We start from the raw sequence: 18,212 nt of genomic DNA, 5'->3' as shown, positions 1-18,212 counted from the left end.
CTCAGGTAAGGATGCTCTTGCATGACTGGCAGCCAGCAATCCTAAGTGATAAGACTCCTGTCAAACATAAAACAAATCATTTGACCTCCATTCGGTAGGAGTCACCACAGCTACAGTAAAGGTGTCTGCCTCTGAGCTAGTCACCCTGAACCCTTGTTATAGCCTGAAGAGAAAAGTATCTACTTTCTGAATGCATTTCCTGTGATCTATTTCAGATTTCTGGGTTAGGAAATCAAACCAAAGTGCCTATTTCTTTTCACTGACCACAGAAAGGAGTCTAGAGAACTGCAGTTTGATCAAATGAATCCTGTCTCTGTATTTCAGGTCTCCTTGTGCTAAAAAGGTGAACTCTCACAAGAGAGTTCAGTAGATTATAAAGTGAACTATTATATACCATTATGAAATCTTACAAATGCTATGTTAGAGTAAAGCTGTCATCACATTACTGAATTTGTGGCAGTGACAATGAAACATAGTTGGCAATACTCTCTGAAAGTACCCTTTTCACCAGTATTTCAGATCCTGCATGAAGCAGATAATGTTTTCATATGTCTTGTCCTAAAAGACAGCTGCTGTTTTACTGCTTGAATCATAATTCTTCAAGGAAAAAAAAAAAATAATAATAAAAATAAAAAAAAAGGGAAGGGTCTGAAAATACTGATGATATTGACTGATATCAAATGAGTCAATAGTCCAAACTTTTCCCAAGCAGTAACCAGCTTCACCCTCAAACCCTCAATATTTTAGTAAGAGTCATCATTTTGCAGTACTTTATTTTTTTACTGTAAAATAACATTTAAGAAATGATTTTTTTTCTTCAAGTAGGAAATCAAAGAATTCAGACATTTGTATCTCTTTGAGAAATAACTCTGAGTTCTTTTTACTGAACTTAGAAATTCAGGAACAATTGATTGAAGTAGAAGTCTGTAGTGACAATCACACAGATAAGAAGATAAGGAGTTTCATAAATGTACAGGCTAATAAAGGCACTACCTAATCTCCTAAGCCCTATAAAAAGGGTTTTTTCATACTGCAGTTTCTATAGTTTTGTTTTTTTCTCCTGTTGCATTAGAAAACATATTGAATTGGAAATCTTCTCACCATGGATGTATTTGCCACTTGCTTTTCTGTTGTAGTTGCCTAAAATTACATCTAAAGGCAAATCCTCAGTGCAGAACCTGTCCCCATGGCCAAGGCAGTGACAGGGCACTTGGGGGGAGGGGAGGGCAGTGGATCTCCTTCTGCCCCCTTGGCTGACTAAAGGGCTGAAGCGTGACTCCCTGGCCATCACTGTCACATGCTGTCTGAGCCTTGCTCATCCCTTCTGCACAAGATTGCATCTGCCGGCAATGCTCTGGCACTTAGTGCCTTTCCTACACAGCTAAGCAGAAAAGGATGAAACCCAGAAATCCTTGCATAAAACATCAGCACTGGCTCTGTTGCCAGGATACTTCCACAGTGAAAGAGGCAAAGGCAGGATTTGGTAACTGATGTGTATTGCAAAAATCATTAGAAGAATCATTCTTTGCAGTTACTCGAAATGTGCTACATAACCGACCATTGCTCAGGAGCAATTTCCAGAGCAGTATACTTCAGTTCAAAATGGATCAAGGAGAAATGTTTATCTGTTTTTCTCCTTGCATTGTCCGCCCACAACTTGCATCTCCCAGGCAAATTCTGTGTGAACAATGACTAGGCAGCACCCAAGAAACAGCCACTGGCATGGGCTGTGTTAAAAAATGAAATACATGAGCATCAGAGTAAGACAGCCCCCTTTTCCTCCCCCTCCTCGCCCCCCACAAAGTAATTCCTGTAGGTGTGGCCAGTAGAACAAGCAGTGCCTGTGTTGGCTCTCATGGTTTCATAAGCAGGGTTTTGTTGTACATTTACACTGATTGAGGACTTTAGGGATTGTAGCAAAGCAGCTCTGTACGTACATGCTGCGTTGCCTTTGTTGGAGAGGGTAGCTCCCACGGACCCTGTTACTGCAGTCATTTTCTCTGTCAGCTGACAAAGTCTAAAATGTATGTGCATTTATAGTTTGTATCTTTGAAAAAACAGAAAAATCAGAATGTGTTAAATTTGTGTCATTTTGTTATTATTAATAATAATTATAGTAATTATTATTATTATAAAATTATTAATAATAATAATAATTGTTTGTTGTTTCGTTTGCTTGTTTTTTATACTCCTGGTGGAGGGAGCAATATGGTTCTTACCGAAAAAGAAACTATAGCATGATATCTGTTACTTCCATTTTTTTTAGAAAGTGTGTTCTATTTGAAATGCATCACTTTTATGTTAAATACAGGGCTATTAGGACATTTGAAACATCGATACGTTTTTTACAGATGCTCAGCGATTTAACATCTTATTAACTGCCAAAGGTATCAGAGTGCGGTCAAGGCAGAGGACTGCTGTAACACCTAGGACTGCAAGGCTGAAGCAGTAGCAGGTCTATGATGAATCCAAAGACAATAAACCCGATTTTATCAGACCAATAGACAACATCTTTAGTTGCAGAGATCTTTATGCTTTGGATCTGATTTTTCAGACCACCTTTCAGTGTCTCTTGAGATGATCTGTGCCTCTGTTGAGCTTTATTAGCAGGAATCATTTTTTCATTAAAACCTTACTTCACAGACCATCAGATTTCCCTCTGACAGCTGTGTATGTGACTTTACCATACACGGTCCCACCTGTATATGGGACTGTCCCATCTGTATACGGGACTGGGGATCTTCAAGCATGATATGTAATTGTCTTTTTGTTAACTTGTGCTGTCCAATGTGTTTTTTCTTTCTGATTTTTGTTACTTGTCCTCAGCCCAGAACACAACAGAAAGCCTTCTCACTTTAGGATGAGGTTTTTGGCCATTTTACGATGGAGCACGATGGATTCAGTCCTTCATCCTGAATCTAGCACTCTTATCACAGTATTTACAGGGAGATGGAATGCACAGTCAATTATATTCCTATATGCCTTATACTTTGTTAGAGCTATTTGTCCATGCTATCTTAATATGAAGGTGCAAGAGGCACTTCGGAAGAGTAAGAGAATATAGCTGTTTCAGATACTCATTTTACGGTACTATCTCTGCAAACTAGAATGCCTAATTCATCAGACAGCTAGACAGGAGCCTAGATGGTTAAATTTAAATGAGAAATCCTAATATCTGTGAAGCAGCCTCGGATAAACACAATTTATAAATTAGCTGGCCAAGTCTAGAGTTGGCGTTAGGTTTCTCACACTTAAGGCAATTGCCCACATTACTGTACTTCTGGCTGTTCTAGTTTGGGTATCTGCCATTCACTGGTTTAGATGAGACATCTTGCACCTGAGAAACCATTCATGATGGACACTGCAATGAAATCAAAGGTTTTTGTAAAACTGATGGCTTGACAAAAGTGGTAAAAAGATACTTTGGTCAAAATGCAACATGCTTGTCAGACATTCAGATTTCACTGTTTTTGCTATTTGTGTCTGCAGAGAATTAAGTCAGTCTCCTTCACAAGCAGCATCATGATCTGACACTGTGTTGGTCACGTCACATTTGCTTCACACTTCTGACTGATTAAGTGTTTATCATTCAAACTCCAAAAGAACCACTTTAATGTTGAAAGAATGTTTATGTATGTCTATTATTCTGACATTACTTGAGCAATGATAAATTGCACCCAGAGAATGAAAGTTCTGGCAGGCTCAAATTAATTGAGGTATAAGATATGACATAGAGTTTCAAAATGATCATTCCATGCCTTAGGTTGATAATGAAGCAAAAGGCTAGAGTCCCAGTGCCGTCAATCACCACAAAAGGTGCATCAGTCCTGGGGAACAGTCTGAGCTTGCTCTTTTATTATTGCACAACAAAGGCAGCCAGAGGCAAGAACATAAAATACACAGCATCCAAGAGCCATAAGAGTTTTTAAAAATAAGTTGGTATCCATTGATATTTTTGAGGAAAGCTAGAGAAGGATTCTTTATCAGGGAGTGTAGTGATAGGAGAGGTGCTCCACCTCTCTGATTATCCTCGTGGTCCTCCTCTGTACTCTCTCTAACAGCTCCATGTCCTTCTTTTGTTGGGAGCTCCAGAACTGAATGCAGGGCTCCAGGTGGAGACTCACAAGTGCAGAGCAGAAAGGGACAATCACTTCTCTCGCCCTGCTGGCCACACTTCAGTTGATGGAGACCAGGATGTGGTTGGCTTCCTGGGCAGACCAATACTGACTCCTGAGGAAATCTACTCATCACTGGTCTCCACCTGGACATCAAGCTGTTGACCACAATTCTTTGAGTGCAATCATCTAGCTAATTTCTTATCCACCCAGTGGTCCATCCATCAAATCCCCATCTCTCCAGCTTAGAGACAAGGATATCATGGCTGACGGTGTCAAATGCTTTGCACAAATACAGGTTAATGACATCAGTTGCTCTTCCCCTATCCACCAATGCTGTAATTCTGCCACAGAAAGCCACCAGATTTGTCAGGCATGATCAAGTAGTGAAGCCATGTTGGTTGTCCTTGTTTTCCATGTGCCTTAGGATAGTTTCCAGGATGGTCTGCTCCATGATCTTGCCAGTCACAGAGATGAGACTGACTGGTCCGTAGTTCCCCAGGTCTTCTTTCTTCCCCTTTTTAAAAGCAGGCTTATGTTTCACCTCTTCCAGTCAGTGGGAACTTCTCCAGTCTGCCATGATTTCTCAAATATCGTGAATACTAGCTTAGCAACTTCATCTGCCATTTCCCTCAGGACCTTTGGATGCATCTTATCAGGCCCTATGGACTTATGCACTTTGAGGTTCAATATACAGTCAATGTATTGTGTAAGAGCTGTAGAGAGAATAAATCATCTCAACCAATAAAATTTGTAATTGCTGATATTTGGAGTCAGAGTACTAAGTGATGGACTTACAATATTCAAAGATATGTAGTTATTTTTAACATACACATTGCCTTTTCCCCAAAGTTTGTTGTATTCCACATATGCAATAACTTGCTGGTGCTTTGCTGGAGCCTATTCTGTCACTTCACAGGACACTCACCTTTGAGATATTGTACTAAATTCCTTTTGAAAATTAGGCCATGTAATCTGTTTTGTAATAAGACAGTAGGTTATTTCACTTGATGAAAACTCAATTGTTTTTTTTTTATCAGTGACAGAAAATATTTCTGGACATATATTATGGTACATTTTTAGGATCTGTTTTTATATCTGATGCTATCTGAAGATAAATATTTGTGCTTGTAGCATGTTACCATAGTATTTCAAGCTTTATTTATACATTTAAAGCACTTTTTTTTTTTTTTAACAGATCAAACAGTTTGTATGAATATATATTAAAAGGTAAATAAACAAACAACGAAACAACTTCAAGGTGAATATGTACCCTTCCTGGAATATGTGAAGAACAGACACATGTAGCAAAAGATTAAATTACACCATAGTGCTGCATTCCAGATAACCAGTGACTAGAATGTCCGTTGTGTAAAACTAAATGGCATTAGGCAATTCTTCCTTAATTGCTTCTGTTGTATTCATCAGGATGCTTTCTCCTTTATTACCAAAGCACACTATTAAAAAATAATGCTCCAGGAATTACTAAGTCAGGAGATTGGCTTTAAAATAATTATATTTTTAAGTTGTTAAATAAGCATCTGTTTCCTCTCTTTCACTATGTTTGGATAGCAATATCTATCTAAGGCAAGCTCAAAATATTTCTTTTAATTCTCAAGATTTAATTTTCACCTTTTTTTGTTTTGTTTTCTTTTTTATTTCTGTTGGTTTGTTAATATAGATATCAAAAGCCAAGAATATGACCTCATTGAACTTATAGAAAATAAGATCCTGAGAAAGAGCACCTATTACAGATATCATGCTAAAATCCTAAGACACAGCAATGTCAACTTGCCTTTGCAGTATTAGACCAATGGGCTTATCATTAGCATTGTGTGTGGTGCAACTATGATCCAAATTTATTTGATCTACTGTGGTCATATGTGCCATGTAGCCTCATACCTTGTCCTCAATTTAATCTGTACAGCAGCATTCCTGTGATAGAAATGTGGTCAAGACTGTGGGTAGCCTCAAGAATACAACTCACAAACCTGTCAAAGATGCCTGAAACACAAGACTCTTTTTTACTTTGAGAAGATGAAAACCAAACCCAACAAATGTATTCAATTCAATGTTGCAATTACATCATCCTTTTCTCAGGGGATGTGGAGACCTCAGTATCATCTCTGTTTTACATATTTAAAAATGCTTTCCCTATCCATCAGTCTTTTCCCCTCAAAAAACAAAAACAAAAACAAAAACACCACTTTTTTTTTTACATATTTCTGATCATTTTTGTTGCTTTGTTGCTGCCCTCTGGACTGGTTCCCACCTTCCTTGCCATAGAATTATTGAAACTGGGTACAGTACTTCTGCTGAAACCCTACTGTAGCTGAAGGTGGAAGGACCTGTATTGCATATGCTTACATTTTCTACCTATTATGATTTCCTTTTCAAATAGTATTATTATTGACTGAGGATAATGCTTAACTTTCTTCATGCATCCCAATATCTACATAGTATTTTTGCTAGGAATTTCTGCCTAAACATTTGCTCCTCGTCTTGCAATTTTATTGATGATTGTGGCATTTTGCAGCTGGCAGATACAACACACTTTGAAAAGCCAAAGGAAGGGAAATTTGGGAGTGGTAGATAAGGAGGTGACTTCAGCTCCCCACGGGTCCTATTGCTCTGTTGTGGGATACAGCTAAGCAAAACTTGTATTTATGTCTCTTGCAAATTCATTTCCTCCCACAAACAGATTCACATTTCAAATAAATATATATATTTATATTGTTGATGTTGGTGATTTGACTGTTGGTTCCAACATCCTTCTAGGAATTAAAAATAGATAGCCATGAAATTACAGTTTCATTGATCTTCTTTTTGCAAAACAACATAATTAAGGAAATTATTCTGGAAGGACAGTAGGTGCTTAGAAATTATGAATATAAAACTAAATACCTAAATCATAGGTACTTTGTTGAAACCAAGACAGTCTGTCCTTCCTAACTTTCTTTTCTTTTTAAAGTCTCAAAGGTTTAGTCATTACTAGCCATGAGTCTGCTTCATTGGTTCATGCAGTAGCCTAGGTTTCGTTTCATCAGTCTCTGCCAATTGAAAATGGCTGCTTCATCTAAATTGTACCTGACCTGTTCTCTGCCCACTCTAATCTGAGTTCTTTAGCCCTATTGCTGGCGTTAATTATGTTAGTCATTTAATCATAGGTAATCTTTTTGCAGTAGTGACTGAGGCAAAATGAGCACTAACTGCTTTGTGTTTTTATATGTGTCATGTATTATTAGCTTTCCTTCCTTCCCACATAGTGGAATTAATATGTTTTTGGTCTTCTTATTATTAATGTACTTATAGAAAGTTTTCTTGTTACTTTTAATGCTCCTAACTGTATCCCATTTTCTGGACTAGCTGTTCTACTTTGCTGTTATATGCCTGTATTATTTTTCTGTGTTCATGCTTAACAATTTAATCAACTTTTTACATATTGTACAACTATTTATCAAGTACCAGACCATTGAAAAATTAGGGCTTAAACAAAATGATCTCTGATTATACTTAATATTTTTCTTTTTTTTGTTAGGACAATTTGCGCTTGTGCTTTTAGTATTGTTTACTTAATCTTTACCAGTTCTTCTGAAGTCCTTTAACCCCTTCCTTATGATTGCCATGATGTCAAACTTTCTAATTCTCTATTAAAATCACAATTTTTATAGACCGTTACTGTGTTGTTTTGTTTTTTTCTTGCTGTCTTAAGCATTACAAATTAGATCTTTTCATACAAGTTGTTTTCTATGTGCTACATGTTCCACACAAGTCTGCATAGTTCTGTGCTCTGGATACATACATTAGTTTATTTTAAAAATTGCCATCTTCAACGTTAAGGTAGACTACATTGCTGAGATCTATTTCAAAAGTTTTTGGCTGCAGTAGCTGCAGCCTGTGGGGGACCAGTTTGGGAAAGACAACATCCGCCGGGAGGGACCCCACACTGGAGCAGGTGCAGTGAGTGAGTAACCGTGAAGGAGCAGCAGAGACAAAGTGTTAGGGACTAACTGTAGACGTCATTCCCTGTTGCCCTGCATCACTTGTAGGAAGGAGGTAGAAAGACTGAAAGTGAAGATGAGCCTGCTAAGAAGAGAGGGTCTGGAGAAGGTGTTTTTAGTTTTGTTTTTGTTTCTTACTATCCTAATCTGTTGTTAATTTGTAATAAATTAATTTAGTTTTCCCAAGTCAGGTCTATTTTGCCTGTGAGAGTAGTTGGTGAGCAATATTCCTGTCCTTCATCATGACCCATGAGTTCTTCCATTGTATTTCATTGTATTTTCTTCCCCCTGACTTGCTGAGGGGGAATGAGAGAGCAGCTCATTTGGCACCTGGCAGCCAGACCAGGTAAATCCAACACAATTTCACTGGAGATTTCAACTGGTGTTGAATAGGATCCCATCATAGTAGAGATTCAGTCAATATGTTCAAACTGTGAATTTTAGTTGCATATTGATCAAATATAGGGGTCTCTCTACTTCAGTGAGATCAAAGTGTAGCAGAGAACAAGCATCCGGGGACTAAGGATGTGATCTCTTGTCCATTGAGGCAATAGGTTCCCAACATATTCCTGACCTATTTTTTTTCAATAAATAATACCTAGATAGGCCATATGATAAAATGCAGTTTATAAGCACATGCCTAGTAGACCAGCCAGCCAAGTGTATTCACCTCCAAGGACAAAGGATTTAGCAGGACAAGTTCTCTCAATCATCCTTCATTTGAACTAGTAGTAGTAAAGACATTGTTCAACAATGTGGATAAGGCATATTCAGACTCTTAATATTGCACATCCTCTCCTTGTTTAGCTGAGATTTTTGAGGTAGCTTTGTTGTTTTGTCTTATTTTTACATTAAGCAGACATTTTAACAAATATTGCTGTGTTCTACCACTCTCACATAGCTAAAAGTACATGGACTGGACTGTGGGAACTCGCAATGGTAGTTGGATGCCACTTTTTTGGATTTCTGACTTTATGGGAAGTAAAATATATAAAGAACGAAAGATCAAACCCTGAAAACAGACTTAGGAAAGGAAAGCTCCCTCCTGCATGTGTTCTGGGTCACAATGAGACAGAATCCCATTGGGTATAGGAAGCATTTGGAATTGTGGAAAATTAAGCTTCCCACAGATTATATGGGTAATGAAATCACAAAATATGTTCATATATGTCTAATAGACTACTATGAGTTAATGAATGTCATATTGATTTCTTTACCTATGGATTTATTTGAAGCAATGAATGCATTTACTGTTTTAATTGAAAATGATATTTTTCCGTAACAAAACAGGGTATTTGCTTTGTGAGTCTCTATTTTGAAAAGTTATGAAACACAAGTCAGTAACATTGCTGTATATGAGGCTGCCTTCTGCCTCCTGATCTGAAAGGACTCCTGGGATAGAACAGGCTACAACTCTTTGGCTTATTTCTTAACTTTTTATTAATTTATTGTTTCCATTTGTTTTTATTGCTTTATTTTCTTTTATCGTGTTCCAGATAAAACGCATCATCAGGGTCATTGTAATAACCTAACATACTTTTTTTCTTTATTTCAAGACTTACAATTCATAAAATATTTTTGAAGACTTGCATCCAGTAAACATCCACCATTAGCCAAAGCCATAGATAGCCAAAACCTGTAATTCTTATTCTCTTGTAGAATCAAGTGAACATGAAGAGAAGAGTACAGGTGTCTCAGGTGAAGTATCTTCTACCCAACCTTGCCCTGCACCAGGATATACTCAGCCTGAAGAAGCAAAGGAGGATATGGATGTAACAAAGCAGACAAAACCGGAGGAGAATGATGACTTGGGCCCATTACCTGATAACTGGGAAATGGCTTATACAGAAAAAGGGGAAGTCTACTTTATTGAGTGAGTGTTATTAATTTTTCTTCAAATAGGTAATAGATGTATTGTATTTGACTGGGTGGTGACATGGTTTGTATGGTTGAGTGGAACATTGCATTCCTCATTAAAATACTAGGAATGTGCTGGCTGTCAAGGCTCCTGAGAGCTGGTAGTAATCCCTACATTACCAACTATCATTGAAGCATATTGTTTTTTTAAGATAGGAAACTAGACTTTAGTACTTTGATATCAGCAAGTAAAGCTGTTGTGTCTGCTGTCCAAAGCAAGGCTTTTTTGCTGTGTTGATGCCAATGGGAGAGTTGTTCAGTCACTGGGTTCTTCCTCACTTCTACGGACAGAGGGGAGAGGCTTGAACTTTTGTGAATTTAAGGAAAGAAAGATAGGAAGGCTAAAAACTACCCAACAAGCAATAGAGGAAGGCTGTTTTGTATTTAAAAATGATAAAAGAGATAAGTGGACAATGAGTAGGATTAATTACATGTAGAACTTTTCCCCATCGGTAGGCTGTAAGTACCTGTTGTTACTTTGTTACTGTTGTTAATTAGACAACTCACTGAATGAATGTATATGAAAGTTCTTTCTTTCCTAAGTGCAGTTATTAATACATGTTACCAGAGTAAGAACAGAGCAAATAAGTGAGTTTATATTGGCTCCTGTTAAAAAAAAAAAAAAAAAAAGAGAGAGAGAGAGAGAGAGAAAAAGGAAAAGCCAACATATGCATCAGTACAAAACTACCAAAAGAGGAAGCAATAGCATTTATGTTTACTTTAAAGAACTGCCTCAAACAGTTTGGAGCATTAGCCATTATTCTGTTTATTACCTGCTAATAGGTAAAAATAACATTTGGCGCTATTTCACTTCTGTTTTAAGTCCCTTATTTCATGTCAAATTTTATTGCAATAACGTGAAGCACAAACAGATGATAAGAATAAAGTTTTTGTACATTATTTTTTCATAAACACTGACATGACCAACTATAGCTTCTGGCATATGTAAAGCTGAAAAGAGTGGTAACTGTTAATACATTAGTCTGATGAAAAGGGCAAAAATATGCTTATTATAGAAAACAAATAATTATACTAACTTTGCCCAAGCAAGCAGAGAAGAAATACGATGAATTCAGGCTTAGCTCAAACCTTTGTTTTTTTCTTACCTCACTACCATATTTAATTTTTCTGTTCATACTGAATGTTCTGACAGAGAGCAGACTGAATTATGTGGTACTTTTGTGTTATATGATGTAACAAAAACCTGTGATATGTGTTTGGGGTGGAGGGAGGAGCAAGTCACTAGCACACCAAGCTGTGAGAGTGGCAAACACTGAGGCAGGCAATTTAATAGGAAATAAATATATATTTTGAAAAAAAATACTGTGAAGAAAAATAACCCAGACACTCTACAAGAGTACCCATTCCAATCTCTCAAATTCCTTTGATGTTACAGTTTACTTCATTTCCTGGACAAGCTCTGGTTTACACTACCATTCTGACAATGCACATCATTCACTTCCACTAAATGGATGTTATGTAAAGCAGAGAAATCAGTCAGAGGTACAAACAGGATACTAAGACTGTTGTAAGGGCTCCTTGCCTTTGGAATTATATTCTTGAATAATGTAAATTGCAAATAAGCATAATCTCACATCTGTAAAAATACCAAATTATTTACTAGAATCCCAGTAAAGTAACAATTCCTTGATCATTTCAGTTTTCACATTGCTCAGTCTTCACAGGGTTAAGTTGGAATGTAATGCCATGGGGATGCTGTTAAATTGCCTCTTTGTTTACAAGTCACTTTGGTTAATGGCATAAAGAGACTCCATTTGCTTTCGCAAAAAAAAAAAAAAAAAAAAAAAAAAAAAAAAAAAAGGAAAGATAAAAAGACAACAAAAACCTATTTGTCTAACAACATTTCCCTGAACAGTATTAAAGATTATACTAGATTATTAAATAATACATGAAAAACAATCAGTTTTTAAGTGTAGATCATAATGGGTGGGGGGAAAAAAAAAAAAGTCATACTAGAATACTAGACAGCATATTTTTATTACATTTTATTACTTTATTTGAGGCTCTTTTGAACTGTGCCTTTGAACCCTAAGGACTTCAAGCCATAAGCTGTCTCAAGTTCCAGGTTGTCACAGGTATACCTAATAGTCTTAGATTAAATGGGAGCATTTTCATTCGTTTCAAACTGATCTCTAAAATTTCTATGTGAGTTCATTTATCAACACTGCCATCAGAAGTAATGTGGCAGATTTACAGTGAGAGGGAGTGTCTTCAGAAGAAAGATAACTGTCTCTAGATGGTATTTATTTGTTAATCATTAATGGCCCAGTTAGCATTTTGTAAAGCACACTGTAAGGAATTTCCTCTGCCTCAAGCTCTAACAAGAAAAATCAGTCACCAGATTCACTGGATAATTCAGAGGATGGTTGTATTTCAGAGCATGACTAGGTTTGTTTCTTCATTTCTTTCCGTTTTTTGACATAAGTGCATGACCCTATGTTTACCTATATTAGCATTCAAAGACAGAACAGGAAGAGCATCCCTTCTTACTGCATAATACTTAGCACTGTTTTTCAGGAAGATCTACTTAAGTACATTTCTTTGGCTGTGTCCAGCCTCCCTTACATATGGATCTGAATTTTTAAATACAGGCACACACAACACAAATAGGAGTCCATCTACAACATTTGCTTTCATTTACAACATATGCTAATGAGAACATGCAATAATTAAAACACTGTATATAAATTGGAACACCTCCAAAAAGACTTCAGTTCTGCTTCTTCTTCCCTAATTTAAATGGGGCTGGTGAGTGAGATCTACTTTGGTGTGTTTAAATAAATTGTAGTTGTCACTGATTTTTAGTTTCTCCTTCTCACAGGGTTAAGGAAAGTCTGAAATTCCCCATAGTCTTCAGACTTGACCTTGCCAATTACTCTTAAACCATGTGCTAAAGAGACTTTGGCTCTTTTAGATTTTGGGCACTTCATGCTTGCCGTGTTGTCCCAGTGCAAGGGTGTACAAAAGAATCAAGTCTCAGTGCATCTGCCATCATGTGCGGTCACCCTTAAATACAGTATTCACCAGCTCTCAAAATCCATCAATTCCATCATTACGTCACAGTCCATCCCATAGAGATGGTCTATTATGATTATTATGATATTTGTTTCCAAAATATAGAATTGATTTTGCCTCTTTCTCCAGCCCTCTATCCACTTATGGAGTAGAGGTCTCTGGAAGGGGTGCAGGGAGAGTAAGACATTAAGCTGTGAAGAGCTACAGGTCATCAAACTGAGTTACAACTAAGTGCTAATGAATATTATCAAGGAGATTACATAACCCATAACAAAATCTATTTACCTTATTTACCTTGCCGTTCAAAGTAAATTCTTCATAATTCTGTATTACTGATTGTTTTCTTAGCGGAGGAAAGTCTAAAATAAACTTAAATCTTTGTAATGCATCTATAAAGGATCATCTTCTTTGACTCCTGATGATAATTTTTAGGAGAATTTGGCCATATGAGGTTTACCAAACCACTTTCCAATACATCTCACAGATACGAAGTTTCTTCTTCCATTAACAACTACTTCCCTGATCTTATAGTCAGCATTGCTTTTTGGACCTGTTGTAGTATCTCTTTAGTTGTTAAAGCTGTTTTTTTTTATGAGAGCACCATAAAAGACTACAAAACAGCTATAATATAGGTCTCTGCCAAGGACTCTCCTCTTCACAGTAAGAAACAGCCATTAAGGTTTTGAATATAGCTGATACTATTTCAGGTGTTACCTGAAAAGAAGTACAGCTACAAATTGGAAAAGTAAAAAAACCTAACTCAGTTTGTTTCTAAGAATATTGCTACTGACTTCAGTGGGATCAGTATTTCTTCTTAATAATTTTTAAGGTAAGAAGGTTTTTTGATTGGAAGAATAGCATGTTTATCCTAACATCGTGCTTATTTTGATTCCGGTTTGCTTCATCATTTCACCATCAAATAGGAGGGCATATTAGTTAACACTAACCGGTTACACGATTACATTTGATACCTTTATCTTTCATACTAGAAGACGCTAAAAGTACTGCTAAAAGTGCAGTATACTTCTGCTTAAGATTACTTCCATATCCTGCAACAACTGCCCAATCTTTTATGAGCTAGCTTGGCTCTTTTGCAACTCTGTTATGAAACAATGTATCATCACCGTGTTTTATTTTCATGTTTATTTCTGATAGTTTAATTCACTAGCAATTTAGATAAACCTTCTAAGGACTTTTTTTCACTTTCTGTTTAAATATTGACTTCTGGAAGGACTCCTCATCTTTGAGAAACATTTTGTATCAGTGTGACTTTATTGTCTGGACAGTTCTGAATCATCACAGCTCATGTGAATTTGATTGTAAAAGTCCATGATTCCTTTTCCATCTTTGTACAGTGTGTTGAATTGGTTAGTTTTGGCATAGCAACTATCACATCCAGTCTTTCATTTTCAGTATGACTTTCAGTGAGACAAGCACCAGAAAAGATCACTCTCAATTTCTTCAACTACTTTTTTGCGTTGTGACAAATTACTTTGGAATGAGGGAATGGTGGAACTGGAAAGAACTTGAAAGAACTTGGGGAATGCTGCTTTTTTTTTCTTCTCTTGTATTTTTATGTTCTAAATACATTCTCAATCTGTACTAGTGATATATTTCCTTTGCTCTCAATTGATTTTTTTTTAATCTATGTTGACATCCAGGCCAAACTGCCAGCTCAACTCTGGTTGTCTTTCTTTGCTTTCTGATTTCTTGTCTTTCCCCCAAATGTCTCTGCTGCTCTGCAGAACTCCTCTTTCAACACCTTTCCTCTGACATCTGTAGTGGTATTATATTTTTTCACCTCATTTGCATTTAATGAACTAGAAGATTCAGTTCACCTGGCTTGCCACATAGCATTAGGTATCTAGTATAAACCAGTTGCCAAGACTTTTTCTGCAGTCAATAGAGAGAGATAATTACCTCCAGAAGCTGATTTGTCCTGTTCTAAGATAAGGGCAAAATTTGTCTGCCTAAATGTAGGTGCTTTTACCAGTAAAGACACCTTAGCATATTCAAGGATGCATCTGCAGTAGCATGTAAATTTTTGTCAGGAGTACTCTTCCGAAGAAAATCTGCTTGTCTTCACTCACTGTGGTTTGGTTCACATCTTAGAGTACATGAATTGGATTCCTTTCAGACAAAACTAAAAAGAAAGTTGACCTCTAGGAGTGCACTTAATTGACTTTAACCCCTGGCAGGGATTCAGTTCATCACCATGATTTGAGTTAAAACTAGTGTGAATTCCTTTGAATCTAAATCCTGTCCATATCTACATTAGAAATATCAGCAGACTGAGGAGTGTCTGCTGCTGATGGTGTTGAAACGCTTGGTGCTGTGACCCAGCTGATGATCCAGCATCCACATCCACTGGCTCTTTGCAGTGAGCTCTTGAGGTGTGTCATCTGGTTTAAATTCAAGTGAAAGAAGATTAACAGTTGGGAGGATGCTCAGTGTGAAAATGAAGATATCTGGGAGACTCACTTGAATCCTGATCTGAGCCAAAGCATTACTGTAGATGTATAGTAATAGCGCAAGCCATCTGCATGCACTTGGCAGATTGGACACAAACCCAATGCCCTTACTGTGTGGTAGCTGGAAGCCATTTGAGAGACAGCATAGAGACACATATGATACTAACAGCATATGTTTAAGTCCCTAGTCCCACCCTAAGACAGGTAAGGTAAATTATTCTGTATAGGTGCCTCTCCCTTGAGCAGACATGAATCCTACACAATTAGTTGCATAATTTCCAAATGGCTAAAGTCACATGAAATAAAGTCCATTCTTTGTCAGAATCTAGCTGTCTAAGTCAAAGAGTGTCTTAGCAGAAATCACCATAGAAGACTTTAGGCATTTATATATTCCTTCAGAAATCTTACATATGCATCTTCTGCTCCTACAAATGCCTAGAGGCACCACCACTGTGTTTGAGACAAGTACATAAGTGCTTATCAAGGCCCAAGGCCATCTGGAATTCACAGGATGGGCATCCTCAGACTTGCATCTCTTAAGGACCTCATACTCCCTGCACACCTAACAAACACCGACAGTGTGAAGTGCAACACAAATTAGCAGTCATAGCTGCTCTCATTCAAATCATAGCCAGAGGAGGATTCCCTTCTGTATCTGTCCCTACATATGTGCAAGAATTTGGGGAAACAACCCACAAAGGATGAATTGCAAAACTGCCATTTTATTGCTCTGCTCTCCTGGCACTGTCCCCCTACATATAAATTATTTGAAAATTGTTGTTGTTCTGTATGAAAAGCTCTGCAGATGTACAAATCCTGGGCATAAAGAAAAAAAAAAAAAAAAAGGAGGAAAAGAGTAAGAATTTTAATTTGGAAGTCAGGTGGCCTACAGTGCACTTTGTTTTCCTCTGTCTCATATACTCTCCTTTGCTCAAGCTGCTATATTGAGGACCATCTTGAATGTAATGTATTTACAATAAAAACCCAAACAAATTCATATGTGCTGTCCCCAAATACACTTAAGCAGCACTTTGGTAAATACCCATTTTGAAATGCCTCTCACAATAACGTGCAAATTACATACCTTGCAAGAGTCACAATCTAGAATAGGTTGCAGTGCTTTCAAAAGACATTAAAGCTGTTACTGTCAGTAAGTGCTTTCTATATTCCCTTCAAATATGTTTCAAGAGATTTTCTGAAGGCTTTGTTAGTACAGGAAACTTTATCTATCACAGTGCTTTAAGCTGACAAATTGCTAACACAAATCCATCATATTAAAAACGTTAAGTAAGTTAATATACCATGTAACAAATAATTATGATACTGAGATAATATATTGTTATATTATTATATATCTTATTATATAGAAGAGCCACACTCCCACTGTTGGTTTTCTTGTTTGATTAGTTAGGTTTTTTAGTTTTCCTTTTTTAATTCCTAGTGGTATGGGTGAATATCCAGTGAGATTTCTGGACAAGCTCTGGTGCTAGTACCTAGCTATTGTATCTTGGACATAAAGAGTCTGCAAAATTTTAAAAGCAGACTTACAAAGAGAAGCTGTAGAAGAGCAAGAGGTTGAGTCAGTGTTTCTGGAAAGTATTCTGAGAGTTCTTTTACTCTGTTTAAATCAGCTGAAAAATCTTTTTTTACATAAGTTTAGAATTGTCTGTAATTGATACTAGAGGAAACTGATTGCAATAAGATACTACTGTTAGGTGATAGAGTACTCAGCAATGAAGATTTAAATTAATGTTATGATAATTATTGTATTTACTTTTGGCTAAAATGTTAATCATTTATGGGTTTGATTTGTTGGGTTTTGTTTGTTTTTGTTTTTGTTTTTGTTTTTGTTTTTTTTTTTATGTTGTTCTTCAGAGTTACAATACACCTCAGGCCTAAAATTGTTTCTATTTTGTACAGCAGGTAATAAATTAAGATGAATTTTAAAATGTTATGCTACTCCCATGCTTCACATGCATGAAGCAAAAACAGCGAGATCCTTCATTCACTGCTTTGAAGGTTCCAAAATTGGGAATTTGTTGATTTTAAGGTAGATTCTCCAGCATCCGCCTCTCAGTTCAGTCATCGTAACCATTAATCAAGATGATGGAAATTGTGTAAGCATGGCCTTTCTAAACCTGTCCTTTAATAATGAGGTATGGTTATTGCTGAGTAATGGAACAGTGGCCAGTGGAAAACACTGGTGAAGCCACAGCTGTATTTCTCACAGGATGCTTTTGCTGCATCACTTCATTCTCACTCAGCCAGTGACAACTGCTTCAACTGCTTTTTTGTGCATTTATTCCACAACTGCTTACTGTTATTCATCTGCAACTCATTCATAACTAATCTGCAAATCCCCAGTCCCTTTTTCTTCTGGTCTGTCTATAAGACTCCCCAGAAGGACACACATGATTAGATCTAGTGATAAGGCAAACAGGAAAAAACCCACTGTGCATTTCACAGGATTTTTAGTGCTTAAGAAATATTAAAGTGTGTACATCTTATGCATCAAATATGTGTTAAAGTTACTTTTGCCATTGATATTGATTTGGCCATTTTACTGTTCCTTCTGTCTTCTTGTCCATTGTTAAAGCTTTCACGTCAAGGCTTTTTTTAATTGGATTAAGAACTCTTTAGAAGGTAAATATTGTCTCCCTTTAGCTTCTACA

General features: G+C 36.8%; 1 protein-coding gene across 4 annotated transcripts in view; it reads left to right on the top strand.

The window, feature by feature from the left end:
- Positions 1-18,212, top strand: part of MAGI2 (membrane associated guanylate kinase, WW and PDZ domain containing 2) — a 771,385-nt gene that overhangs the window by 507,110 nt on the left and 246,063 nt on the right. For all 4 annotated transcript variants that reach the window (XM_082759166.1, XM_082759165.1, XM_082759164.1 and 1 more), the window contains exon 5: positions 9,776-9,989. In XM_082759166.1, coding sequence (XP_082615292.1) covers positions 9,776-9,989 — 214 coding nt within the window. The remainder of the gene's footprint in view (positions 1-9,775; positions 9,990-18,212) is intronic.

The sequence above is a fragment of the Aythya marila genome (assembly GCF_965140915.1).
Source record: "Aythya marila genome assembly, chromosome: 1".
In the NCBI taxonomy this organism is placed as follows: domain Eukaryota; kingdom Metazoa; phylum Chordata; class Aves; order Anseriformes; family Anatidae; genus Aythya; species Aythya marila.
Note: the sequence above shows the minus strand (reverse complement) of the source record. Positions and strands in the feature narration are given on the sequence as shown.